This window comes from Sarcophilus harrisii, chromosome 3, assembly GCF_902635505.1.
Source record: "Sarcophilus harrisii chromosome 3, mSarHar1.11, whole genome shotgun sequence".
Classification (NCBI taxonomy): Eukaryota; Metazoa; Chordata; class Mammalia; order Dasyuromorphia; family Dasyuridae; genus Sarcophilus; species Sarcophilus harrisii.
In genome coordinates this window covers 339,430,872-339,445,415 of record NC_045428.1, presented here as the reverse complement: position 1 = coordinate 339,445,415, position 14,544 = coordinate 339,430,872, and the positions used below count along the sequence as shown (strand labels likewise).

General features: G+C 34.9%; 1 protein-coding gene across 1 annotated transcript in view; it reads right to left on the bottom strand.

Annotated features, from left to right (window-relative positions):
* Positions 1-14,544, bottom strand: part of ACMSD (aminocarboxymuconate semialdehyde decarboxylase) — a 69,179-nt gene that overhangs the window by 36,956 nt on the left and 17,679 nt on the right. The window contains exons 3-5 of the mRNA XM_003763816.3: positions 5,894-5,990; positions 2,941-2,990; positions 1,324-1,560 (exon numbers count right to left, since the gene is read on the bottom strand). Of these exons, the coding sequence (XP_003763864.1) occupies positions 1,324-1,560; positions 2,941-2,990; positions 5,894-5,990 (384 nt within the window). The remainder of the gene's footprint in view (positions 1-1,323; positions 1,561-2,940; positions 2,991-5,893; positions 5,991-14,544) is intronic.

The following is a 14,544-nucleotide window of genomic DNA, read 5'->3' as shown; positions in this document are numbered from 1 at the left end:
TATAATTTGAATTCAGGTCTTAGTGGCTAGAATTTCAGTGCTCTATTCACCAAAGTCAGGCAGCTTTACTAGATAAAACTATGAAACTGATACACAAATCATACTCAAATATTGCATTCCTTTAACTGGTCTGGTTTAATCCTGTGTCAAATTTTTACTAAAGTGGTATTCAAATTAAGATATTAAATTATAACTATGATGCTAACTAATAATTGAATTGTTAATGAGAAGTATATTTATATTTTAATAGGGTAGTTTTAAAGAGTGAAAGGTTTCAAAAATTTAAAATATATTAAGGGTTTACAATCTAAAATCATAGATTTAGAACTGGAATGGATTTTTGGGATCATTGAGCCCACCCCTCCACCTTCATTTTACAGATGAGGAAACAGAGAAGTGAAGTGAATACTGGTATAAAAGGCATTAAATCACAGTAATAGATCTTCCCCATCTGCTAGAATTGCATTATAGATATATTACAAGCCCAGATTGGGTGGGAATACATTCTATTTGCTTGAGGGAGGTCCTTTATTTAATACAGAGTTTAGGAAAAGTGTGCATTTAAGGGTCTCTCTGCTTCTGGGCATACCACTCAACTGTGCTCAGGGAAGTACTTAGGGGAGAAGAAGATTAAAAAAAAAAAACAAACCAAAAAGATCTTAGGCTCTCCCAGGCACATAAATTGCCCTTAAAATCTATGGGCATTGGAGTGAATTTCTGGAAATAATGCCTTCTCCCTACCACCCTCAGGTTATGTGTTATTATTTCTGTGCTAGTTCTCCTCCCCTTCTCTGTTCTTTCAAGTTTACCTTAAGTGTTCATTTTAAGTCAAATTCATCTTGTAAAGATATCAAGAGTTTTACTGAGTGATGGAGAGGGAAAAGATTCACACAGTGGATCACTCCTGTACCTCTCAAATTGACAATATGGGATTGCCAGATTTCTGGGCTGCAGTTCCCTCCCTCTATAAATTAAGGAGATTTGACTTAATGACATCTAAGGATCCTCAGATATACTAATGCCAACTCTTAGACAAGTCATGAATCTACAACTGAGGAAGAATATTGCATGCAGCAGAGCTGTCAAACCTTCTACTGAAGGCTGCAAGCACCTGCAAAACAAAACAAAACAAAACAAAACAAAACAAAACAAAACAAAACAAAACAAAACAAAACAAAAACTCCAGAGCACAGCTGAACCAGATTTAAATGCAATTGGAAAATGTTTAAATAAATAAAAGTACAACAAGATAATATTAATTTGTGATGTTCTGGGACAATGGAAAGCTCAGAGATCTATTTCTATTTGACCTCAGTAACTTACAGCATAGACAGGGAAGAGCTCCTGGGAGTTCAGGTCCCACTCATTGATGTGGGATCCAATCTGTATTCCAGAAAATCCCAGCTCCTTCACACACCGATGCATCTCTTTCACTGCCAGGTCTGGAGCCTGCATTGGCAACGTTCCCAAGCCAACAAACCTCTTTGGGTACTTTGCAACAGTTGTAGCTAAGTCGTTATTTAAAATTTGGCACAGGTCTAAGGTATCATGAGGTTTGGCCTGGTAAGAAACAAAAAGGGATGAATGAACTGGTTGAGTATCTCCCCTTCCATCTATAGCCCTAGACAGTGATTTCATTAATGTGCAGGAGTAAGAGGAGGGAGTAAGCATTTATACCTACTATGTGCCAGACATTGTGCTAAGCATTTACAAATAGTTGCTCATTGTAAGATCTTGATGATTTAGACCAATGTCTGCAGCACTGAGATATCAGGTGATTCACCAAAAACTAGTCAGAAGTGGAATTTGAACTCAGATCTTCCTGACTCCAGGAATGGTCCTCTAAACATTATTCCAAATTGTTTCTTATTCTATAGTGGAAACTTGATAAAATTTTGTTTAATCCTACTGAAATATCTCTACCAGCACTATCATCTATCCTATTTATGTATCCTGAGGACTTAAAAGTTTTGATATTTACCTCATGAAAATACTGTTGGCACTTTGGGGCTTTTTCATTTGCTCTGCAGCAGAATTTTCTTTTATGAGTTGCCTCCCCCAATTAAAGTGTGAACTCCTGGAGAGCAGGTACTATAATTTTAATTTTTTTCTATTTATATCCTTAGTGATTAGAATAGTATTTGAGATATAGCAATTATTTAATGGATTTTCATTCATGAATTAATTTATTGATAGTTTCTAAAATTCTCAACATTAGACACCATTTCTTTTTGTTTAAGCTTTTTGATTCAGGAGCTCTCCCTTTCAAATTTTTATTTTCAAAATGAAAGTAAAATGTGTTTTGCTTTTAAAAGTAAAATAATTATTAAATATATTAGCATTTCCAATGCTATCCAAAAGAATTATTTTACTAAATATATTAGCATTGAAATAATATATTTAATAATTATTTTACTCTTTAACATTTGTTAGTTAAGATTAGCAAATCAGTCACTAAATAAGGATCTCTGAACTGAGTCCTAAGATGGATAAGTTTTTTTTGTTGTTGTGGCAATTGGGATGAGGGGAAATGTCTGAGGCTGGATTTGAAACTAGATCTTCCCGACTTCAGGGCTAGTGCTTTATCCACTATAGCTGCCTCAAAATGGGTAAGTTTTGATGGAAAGAGAGAGGGAAGGGTAACCATGTCAAAAATTGCTTGTTTTTGAAATTTTGCTCATTCTACTCCTTATTCTGTGTATAGAGAAGCATTCGCTCCCAGAGTATGTCTATATAATAATCTTGCAGTTATCCTGACCAAATCTCTGCTCCTTGAAATCCAAAACCATTATTATTGTGATATACTATCTCAATAAATAAATCCTTATTCTGTGTATAGAGAAGCAAGGGAGAGCGTAGATGGAGGGAAGGAGGGTTGTGGGAAGAGATTTGTATGTTTTGAAGAGATTGTTCAAATGGACAGTTCAGTTTCATACTTACCCAGTAGCTAAACATAATAGGGACTGTAGAAAGAGCTTGGACAGTTACTCCTAATCAAGAAAACAGACCAGAGAAAATGTCAGCTTTTGTATTTTTTCATGTCATTCATTTCCCAAAGTCTTATTTCCCTTTAAATTCCTACTACAATCATGACTAGCAATCTTTGCACCTTGGTTGAGTAGAATGAAATCTACCACTTCAAATCTATAATTTAAAATTTTATTTAGTACAAACTTGGGGATAGGTGAGATATAGGGTATGGGAGACTTCAGGCTACTATCTTGTGGGAAAGACACAGAGTTTGGGGCTACTGGTTTCCAATGGGGAGCCCAAACAAATGTTAAGACCTTTACTGGAGAACAATCATTCAAAATTCGAGAGAGGGAAGCAAGTGGTATAGATTTGGTAGGAAGGAGTTCACCTGGTGGTTAACCAGGGCAGGAAGATGTATGCTTCCTAATAGTTTCTTATTTTAAATTATTATTCTGTTTCTGACTAGGTGCTATGTTGCTGAAGGAATGTGGATATCATCAAAATGTAAACAACAGTACAAACTTTAATCAAATTAACCAATGGTTTTTATATTTTATTGCTTTTCCTCTATAAAACTAGCTTCTAGTTTTGTTAGTTTTTTTCTTTTAACTTTCAATTTTATTAATCTCTCCTTTGATTTTCAAGATTTCCATTTTGGTATTTATTTAATTGAGAATTAAATTTTTTTTAACTGCATGCTTATTTTATTGATCTGTTGGTCTGAATGTTTTCTCTACTCCATCATGTTGGTTTCACTCCCCTACACAAATCTTGAAACTCATTAATTTAAAATTTTATGCCCTCTAAACTTTGACATTCCAAGGAAAAGATTTACTCTTTGGTTCCAGTTCTAGTTTCTCCTTTTCCCTACTTCCATATGAATCCAGATGCCTTTATATTGGGGTTTAAGGGAACTCCTCTAAACACTCACAAGGGAGCTTAGTGTGGACTACTATTTCATTGTGGAAAGTTTGTAAGACCAATCTTGATGGGTGGGGCTCACAACTCTCAGTTTGTGTTCAGTCCCATTCTATGGTGATATGCCAAATACAACCTCCATGCCTCACACTGATTCAAACCTGGTGGTGGACAGGGAGATCCTCACTCTTACTAATGAAATGAATTAGCATTATTCTCTACTCAAATTCCTGGAAACATTCAATATAGATAGCAGGTATTGTGTCTGGGGTTGTTCACCAATCACTACTGATTTTTTTTTTTTTTTTTTTTTAGAGTAGTGAAAAGGGTACTGGATTTAGAAGTGGAGACTTTGCTTTTCTCTCTCCTGGCACAAATCCTCCCCCTACCCCCAAATCTTTGGCATGTACTATGCCAAGACAGGCTTCTTCCTCCCTCAGGTTATATACCAGGTGAAACACCTTAACTTCACTTGGCTCTGTTATGTGATAAACCAGTTGCTTCCTTTCTGCTGTCCTATCCTTCCTACTCTCTCCTCATCCCCCACGGGACTTGCATAGGTTTACCATTCCTGATATTGTTCTCTGAGCTTAATTCAGGCACCAGTCATAGGCCCCTTCTTATTCCACTCTTTTTCAGCTCTGCTTTGGGCAGGTGGGGGAGTGATTCTGAGAGCACTAATTAAACTTTTTTTCCCCTGAAGATGACAAACAGATTTGCAACTTTTTTCCTTAGAGCTTACCATTTTATCTCCTTTTCCCAAGGACAAAGGAACATAGAGTAATGAAATTACAAAGAAATGGAAAGGGGGGCGCAGAGGAAGAAAAGTAAGAAGCACATTTTAAACTAAAGTTTAGTCATAAACAACTGGTTTATGACACCAATTACTCTGAGTTCTGTCTTCTTGAGTTTTCCTCTTGGAGAGGAAGAGATTTGAAGTAGTTTCACTTGAGATCATCTTACTTCTCATTTACTGAGGAAGAGCTTTGTCTTTTCTTTCTATGTAGACTTCTAAATCCCCTTTTCCAGAAGTAATTACTAAGGACTAAGAACTTCTGTTCACTGTTTTTCTGCAATTATGTTGGCACAAGAAGGGGCTGGGGAGATCACCTCCTCAAAGTACCTTGTAAATCTGAAAGCCTAATAGAAACTGGGAGTTTGCAATCTTATCATTTGATGTAGACCTCCTTACAGAGGAAGGTGGAACATAGATCTAGAGACAGCCAGAGTGATTGATGTATGTAATTGAGTACAGCTTGGAATCCAAAGGAGTCGTACCAGCCCCGTGTTCAGGCCTGTCTTACAGATAGTATAGTCAAAGCTATTCGGCTGTTTGCTCAGCCTAGATAGGAACATTCAGCTCCTTTTGGCTTCAACAATATGAGTCCGCAATCCCCACATTTCCCTATAGTTAAATATTTTTGGCTTGAGTTCAGTTATTTGATGACAATAATAAAAACAGATAATATTTATATAGTTCTTTAAGTTTTACAAATTGTTACATAAGTTATCTCATTTTATTGTTACAATAACCCTTTAAAGAGATGCTATTATTATTTCTGTTTTACAAATGAGGAAACTAAAGCTTATTTATTTTGATTTGTCCAGAATTATACTGGATTTGAATTCAGGTCTTTCAGGTCTTTCTAATCTTAAGACTATCTGCAGTCTTACTTTACTGAATTAGGCCAAAGCAGGAATTTGGAATGGTAGTAAAGGATGGAAGGTGTACATATTTTCGTGTAACTTTCCTGTATTAACCTTCCCCAGGATATAGTTTGCGTCATTTATGTCTTTAAATCCCCTTTGCCAAAGGGTATTGCCTGAAGCATAGTAGGTACTTAATAAATGCTTGCCCAGAGTATGTCTATATAATAATCTTGCAGTTATCCTGACCAAATCTCTCCTCCTTGAAATCCAAAACCATTATTATTGTGATATACTATCTCAATAAATAAACTTCTAGAGGATAGCTGTAATCATCACAAAATAATTAGCCTACCTGTTTGATCCATTTCTCTAATACGAACTACTGGATCCCAGCAGTTTTCTTGGACAATTCGAAAGAGTCTTCCATCTTTCATCATTTTGGCTTCTCCCTAGGGTGATAAAATTCAAGAGAATTAAACCAAGGTGGCTAGTGTTCTTTTGGAATCAAAAAGAATACAGCTTTAAGTATTTTGGAAGGATTTTCCCCTTAAAAATTACAAAATTTTTTTTAAGCCTTCAGTTTTATTTCCCCTTAGAAACGGAAATATATTTTCCTGCTGAAAGCTTCCTGCCTACATAGTTGCTTGGAACTGGACATATGCTCTTAAATTCTATAGCTAAGTTTGGGACAAATAGCTTATTTGATTAAAGCCAGGTGGCAAAAGAGCTAAAGTTAATCTTCAAGAGGTTTAGTAAGCTTCCCTTTATTTCTATAACAAAGTATGACTAATCAGAGGATCATCAAATTAAAGTTGAAAGGGACTTTAGAGGATATCTAGTTTAACCACCACATTTTTTAAAGAGAAGAAACTGAAGTATTGAGGAGCTAATACTTGCTCAAGATCATACAGTAGAATTCAGAAGAACAATCGCTAGTATTTACATAAATTTTTTTGAGTTTTGCAAAATTCTCTACAAATATTATCCCATCATATTCTTAAAGCAATCCTAAGAAATAATAATAATTATCCCCATTTTGTAAATGAGGAAACTGAGGCAGACAGAAATGACTTGTTCAAGATCACATGGCTAGTAAGTGTCTGAGGCAGAATTTGAATTCAAGACTTCTTGCTTCCAATCAGGGCTCTATCCACTATACCAAGCAACTTCTCTCTTTTTAGGGGCAGGTGGGTAGTGCAATGGCTAAGGTGCTGGGTCTAGAGTGCTATATAAATCCATCTATTATTATTATTTTCTTTTTTAAAAATAGTATTTTATCTTTTTTTTATTTTATCTTCCCAAAGATAGTTTTCAATATTCACTTTTTTAAAACTTTGTGTTCCAAATTTTTCTCCCTCTCCCCCCTCCCCTAGACAGCAAGAAATGATATTGATTAAATATGTGCAGTCTTTTAAATATATTTCCATATTTGTCATGTTATGCAAGAAAAATCATATCAAAAGGGAAAAAACCATGAGAAAGAAAAAAAATTAGCCAATAAACAAAAAATGGAGCTGAAAATACTATGCTTCGATGCACATTTAGTCTCTATAATTCTCTCTCTGGATGTGGATGGCTCTTTACATCATAAGTATATTGGAATTGCCTTGAATCACCTCATTGTTGAAAAGATCAAGTCCATCACAGTCGATCACTACATAATCTTGTCATTGCTGTGTACAATGTTCTCCTTGTTCTACTCACTTCACTTAGCATCAGTTCATGTAAGTGTTTCCAGGTTTTTCTGAAATCAGTTTGCTCATCATTTCTTATAGAAGAATAATATTCCATAACATTCATATACCATAACTTATTCAGTCATTCCCCAATTGATGGGCATCTATTTATTTTCTAATTCTTTGCCACCACAAAAAGAAATGCTACAAACATTTTTGCACATGTGGGGCCTTTTCCTTCTTTTATGATCCCTTTGGGATAGAGACCTAGTAAAGACACTGATGGATCAAAAGGTATGCATGCAAGCCATTATTATTATTATTATTGTTATTTTTGCAAATGTTGACTTTGTCATAGAAAAATTAAATATGAATGGATCATTTTGGAGCTGGGAAATACTTCATACTATGCAGTCTATGCCTTTTACTTTATACTTGAAGAAAATAAGAACAAGAGAAATCATAGTGATATGGTATAGCTTCTAGGGGAAACATAGCAATAATTTTAAGGTTCCCTGACCTTAGAGTACTTCTGCTTTAACAAATGTCAGTGATTCTAGAATCTTTTGGCTTTGGAATCTGTGATCCCGAGGTCCCCACCCCACCAAATTTGGAGGGCTATTGTTCTGGCAATCTGTCAATGATTGTAAAAGTCCTTTGGATTAGAAATATATAATATTTCTTCCCTTAGATTTTAGGGAAGATATATTAGTGATCCTGAGGCCTTCTGACCTTAGAATGCTATTGTTCTAACAATCTCTGTCAATGATTTCAAAGTCTTCTGGCCTTAGAATAGTCCTACAGACATTATTGACTGTCAGATTGAAAATCTGTTACCCGCCAGTGATAACCAAGTTCCTGAGACAATAGTGAATAGACCACCCCTCATAATTACTTGCAAGCCATAAAATTAGCAAATAGTAACATGAAGCTCTGATCCAATTCTGTCCTGTAAATCTATCTCCTTTCTCTTGGTTCCTTGCTAAATTCTTTTGGAAATCAGCCCATTTCAGTTGGTGTTAACAATTACAATAAACTTTCCCCTTTGATTTGGATATGATTTCAAGTCTGTAAATTCTTTTGAGACACCTTGTGACACCAGTCTGTGACCCTTAACCTTTATAGGTCTCTTCTGAACCTCAACAATAGGAATGAAGATTTAGAATGGTAAGGAACCTTATAGTCTGTTGAGTCTAACTCCCTGCTTTTACAGATGAGAAAACACCAAGGCACACAGAGGGATTAAGCAATTTTCTCAGGGGAATATAGATAACAAAAAATATAGGAAACAGGATTTGATCCACGCCTTTCTAACTTCTGTGTCCTTTCTGGTTTTCTCATAGTAAAGATTCTTGCCTAAGGTTACACTGGGAGTTAGTAGGACTAGCATATTTTTACATTTCTCTTCTCTTTCTGGGCATAGTGACTTTTGGGAAATTATTTATGGGACACCTCAATGACTCAAGAATGACCTTTGAATCCCTATTGGGAGAGTAAAGTGGGTGTGAGCAGGTAAAAAAACAACACTGTACTTTGGTTGGCTGTTTTCCTTCCCTCCCCTCTTCTATGCCTTCCCCTTCCAAGACTCAGTCTTAAGCCCTATCCATACCCAATTTGATCTAAAGCTCTTTGCTTTTTTCTTCTCTATGTTTTTGAGCTATCCTAACACCTTCACCTAAAACTCAGGTTACATTTCACACAAAAAGTAAATTCAGGTCTTTTTAATTAGACCATAGGATCCAAAACAATGTTTGACCAATAATTCTTTAGAGTCATTGAGCAAGTGACTTGTGAAATCATGTCAGAGAGAACAAACATAGTTATTTACGTCTCTGAATGCCTGTGTCCTGGTCATCAGCATCCAAATGAAGTTTCAGTTGTAAAGGTATGAGTGTTAAAAAGCTTTTTTTTTTAGGGGGAGGAGTAAAGGAGATAAAATCAAGAGATGGCATTAAGAAAAAAATCTGGGAAATTATTTCATTTGTCACATAGTCCTTCCCCCTGCTAAATATTAGAATGCTGATCAACATAAAAAAGTACTTAAAAGTTATTCTTCCAAAAGAAAAAAATATTCATATGGAAATCATATTTATTAATGTATGTGTCCAAGGAATGTCAAAGCTGGAAGGAATCTGTGCTTCTCTCACAGAATTATAGTCACAGAATTTCAAAGTTGGAAGGGAGAGGAATGATTTGTCAATCAATTAATCAACAAGCATTTTATTAAATACTTAGTATGTAATAGGCACTGTGGTAAGCACTAAGGATACAAAGACAAAGATGAAACATTTTCTACCCTCAAGAGGCTTGAATTCTATAGGAAAGGCAACAGTTACATATAAACAATGTAAATATAAAGTCATTTCAGGGAAGACAGACTAACAGTTGAGCAAGGAGGGAATAGGAAAGTCTAATAAAAAGAATTGACATTTGAGCTATTGTGAACCAATCAGACAATCAACAGTATTTTTAATAATATGTAATAATAAAAAGCATTTATTAAGAGCTTGCTATATGCAGGGGGGTGTTGTGCTAAATGTTGAACATATGGAGAAAAAGAAAAAAAGCAATCCTTTTCTATAAAGAGCTTATACTCTAATAGGGGAGATAATATTTACATAAAGGAGATATCTAAAAATATAAATAAAGTAGATGAAAAGTAAAGAGCCATTGAAGAGAGTTCTTGAAGAAGCAAGAGATTCTAAGAGGTGAAAGTGAGAAGGTAGAGACTTCCAGGCAAGAAGGACAGCAGTCAGGGCAAAAACACAGAGCTATAGTTTGTGTGAGGATCAGTAAATAAACTGGTATGGTGGAACCAAAGAATATATGGGAGAAGAGTATTATGTTAAAAAAAACAAAAAACAAAACTGGTATTAAAGATAGGGTTGGAATGACATTAGGCTCAGTGACTTGTCCAGACTGAAATGCTTTTTTGATTGAATCAATCACAACTGAGTGTGAATAGGATCTATAGATCTTGACTCAATCAAAACTATATCGTTAGAGACTGGGTCACACCTTTCACTTTGAGTGAAAGGAAGAAATTTCAGAAGAGGAAATGAGGTGGGGGAAGGGAAGATTATGAGGGGCTAGATTTTCGAGATTGGGGTAAGCATGTCATTTCTAGCACAATTTTGAGGCATAAAAGTAGGACTAGGCTATGAGAGAGAAGGAAACTAACTACCTGGGAGTCATTGGATTTAGAAATATTTCAGATTAGATGATCCAGCCTGATGGAAATCCTAAGAAAAGTTCAATTCTTTTCTGAACTTCTCCTTATCTATCCACAGACACTATAATATAATTTGCTGTCTTGTTCTCCAAATATCTCCAGTAAATTTAATTTCCCTCATTCACAAAGAGGCCAGGGGTGAAGCAGAGATAATAAAGGTAAATTTAGACAGACAGCTCAACCTTGGCCTTGGTGTTAGGAATTTCCCCTGTCAGTTTGCAGCAATCCTGGCAGAACTCAGTTTTTCATCTAAAATAACCTCCCTGAAGTCAAAGAGAAAGAAACCAAATGCACCCCAAACATTTCCCCCTTCCCAATTTCCTTATTGAATTTTTCAGGGCACCATCATCTTTCCAGTCTTTCATACTCACAACCTGGATGTCATCCTTTACTCTTCACTCACCATCCCATTCCTGACATATCCAATCTGGATTAATCAAGTCCCAAGGCTTGAATTTATTTTTGCAAAATCTCTCCATACAACTCCTTTCTCTTTGATCCTTCTGATTCCTTGTAGGATAGTTTAGGACCTTCAGTCCTTATACCTAGTCTATTACAATAGCCTGCCGGGTTGGTCTTCCTGCTACAAATCTCTGTGGTCTCCAATTCATCCTCCATTCAGCCACCAAAATGATTTTTTCAAAGTGTTACCCTGACCATGTTACCCTCATGTTCAATAAACTCTAGGAATCCCCTATCACCTTCAGGATTAAATATAAAATTCTCTACTTAAGCCTTTCATAACCTAGCACTACACCCCTTATCCTACTTTCAGTCTTTTTAGTCTTCTTGTACCTTACACTCCATTCATATACTCCAATCCAGTGATTCTGATTTCCTTATTGTTTCACTAACAGGACACTACTTTCAGCTCCTAGCATTTTCTTTGACAGTGCCCCTTATCTGGAATATTCTTCTTCCTCATCTCTGCTTCCTGGGTCCCCTAGAATCATCAAGTCCTAATCAAAATTCCATCTTTTCCAATCTTTTAAAATTCGATTGGTTTTCATCTGCCAATCACTTTCTGTTTATTCTGTATGTAGCCTGTATGTTCACAGCTTTTGCATTTTGTTTCTCCCATCAGACTGTGAGCTTCTTGAAGGCAGGCATTTCCTTTTGCTTTTCTTTGTACTTCTCTGTGTAGGACAGTGCCTGGCATATAGTGGGTGCTTATTAAATCATTATTGACTTATTAACCTTAAGGGCCTTTAGTCTTAAAACAAGCTATTTATTATAATATTATATTACAAATTGTGGGGTGCTCCAAGGTAAATTTTTTCTTTTCTCTGTTTAGAAATTTAAACACTGTGTTAAATTAAAAAAAATTGTTTGTTTTATTTTTTTATCAGAGTGGAAGATTGGAAAGATAGAAAGGAGCTAGATTGCAAGGAGTTTTAAATGTTAAACAGAGTAGTTTATATCTAATCCTAGAGATGATAATGGAGTCACTGGAATTTATTGGAGAGTGGTGTGTGTGTGTGTGTGTGTGTGTGTGTGTGTGTATGACAGACAGACAGACAGAGACAGACATAGTTAGATTTGTATTTCAAGAAAATTGCCATGACAGGGGAATGGAGACAAATTGGAATGGGGTTCTATGAGTATTTCAGAGTAGAGAAATCAGGTTTAAGGCAGGAAGAGCAATTAGGAGACTATAACAATAGTATGATAGTAGGCCTATGGCTATTTATTGTGAATCTACTGTTTTGTGCTGTAAAAGTCACTATATAAACATCTATGAGAATGGAAAGTGAACAAATAGCTTCTTCTTGGGATTTAGTATCCATATATCTTACAAGTTGTGTAAAGGAGTATTTCCAATTTATGTTTCTTTTCAGTGTTTTACACAAGAGAACCAAATGTCAATGACCATAAATAGACCTCTGGCAGGCACACTGCTGTGGTGCTATAGTTGATGGCATTCTCAATTTCCAAACTCTTTTGAACATTGATCAATCAGATTAATCAGGGATTGCAAATGAATTGAATTATGAACCAAAACCTAAAAAAAAGTGGCACTGATTTGCTAAACCAAGAATGAACCTTTGTTTGTTTGTGTTTAACTTGAAATGTCTCCCCTGTGAATTTTTTAAGCCACTAGCAAACCTATTTGAATACATTTTAACAATTTCTTTTCATTGAAAATATTTTTATTGTGAGTTTAGTCAATATTTCAATAAACCAAGGACAAAAAAGAGGATTGCATAATAAGCTGTGAATTGTTTATTTTTTTTAAAAACAAATTTATATTAAGTTTAAAAAATAGTAAGAAAATCGTACCATTTGTATGACCTACAATATCTCTTTTTGTTTTCTTCTGTGCTTTTAAGTAAGTATGAGTTTGGTCTTTTGTTTTGTTTTGTTTTTTGCACTTTTTTGTTCTTTCACTACCAACATCTCAGGACAAATGTATTATTCTATATCTCTTGTCCTTCATCTAGATTGTTGTCAAAAAATATTGAACTGGAACAAAACCAAAAAAATACAAAATATAATGGAACATTAGGTTGGAATAAGGCAGTGAATGCTGATAGCACACTCCACTGTACAAAACCAACTAGATTTTATAATAGGAAATTACTGCAATATAGCTTCCATGACTAAATTTTAGAATGTACTTGGATGGGAAAAAGTTGCATCTTTATTTTTTATTAATCTTCCACTGAAATTTAGGAATAAAAAAAATTAAAACATTATTCTGAGAAGTAATTCCTAGTTTTTCTAGAGGTCCATGACCTCCAAAGAGGTCCATGACAAAGAATGCTAAGAAGCCCTGCAATAGATGTTTTCTTTCACTGGGTGCCACACTCCCATGTGAGCTCTTCTTCGTCATCTTCCATATGGATTAGCCTCTCTATTTCCTTAGTACCTTGTCTTTCTTTTCCACCAAATGAATTTTTCTTTAAAAGTTGACTTGATGACTCATTGCTCTTGTGCCTTTTGTGAATTTTGCTTCAGAAAATTTATGGAAATGCTAATTAGGATCCTGAAATCATGACACCAATATTCTAATCTGGGTTTTTTCAGTAATTTGCTGTATGAATAGATCAAGTAATTTCATCTCCATGCCTTTGTATACTCATCTTTAATGTATAGAGGATAGACATGATGATTCTGATGTCTCACTCTGTGTTCTAACATATTATGAAAAGATATCAAAATTGAACTTAATCAATTAGTATTTTATTCAATTTAAGTATTTGATATTAATTTATTTATTATTCAGAAGTATAATATTGTTCTTAATAATTCACTGTCTCATTGACTTTATTCACAAACCAAACTGCTAGGATGACTAGACTGAGGAGTCATAGGAGACTTTCACAAATCTCTAACTACTTTTTGGATACATTCACTTGGATGTCTTGTTATCACCTAAAATTCTTCATGAATAAAACAATACTTATAATTTTTCCTGGAAAGGCTGAACTATCTAGTTCCTTTTCTGTCCTTCCTAATTTCTAACAAATAAAATTATTGTTCTCGTTAAGTAGGTTCAAAACCTTGGTTTCATTCTCAACTTTCCTCTTTCTTATTCCTTTTACTTCCTTCTTCTTGTCCCTTTTTCTTCTCCCCACATTCAATTTGTTCATTCCAGTCTTCACACTAATGTTAGTTTAATCTTCCTTGTACATAAAATTAGTTATGTTGTTGTTATTATTTGTCCTTCATTCTCAAAGAGAACTATGATTTCAGGGAAATGATGCCATTACATGCAAGTCTTTTAGATCATTACCCTTCGATGAATCCCTATTTCCTATTAAATAAATTAAGTAAAGTTCAAATTCCATTGGCTTGGCATTCAAGACTTTCTACAACTTAATTTTATCCTTTTGGTCTGGCCTGATTTGAGAGTACCCTCTTCCACATACTCTCCACTTTATTAAAACCTTTCCCAAACTTCCCTTTATGCTTTGGCTTTTATTATTTCCTATAAATGAAAACTGCCTTCCTTTGTTTTCTGTAACTGTTGAATTCCTATCATTCTTTAAAAGCCAACTCAAATGCCACTTATAAAAGTTTCCTTTGTACTCCCTGTTAGCAATGACCAAAACCTTCACATGGCTGCACTTTATTTGCTTCTCTAGAGCATTT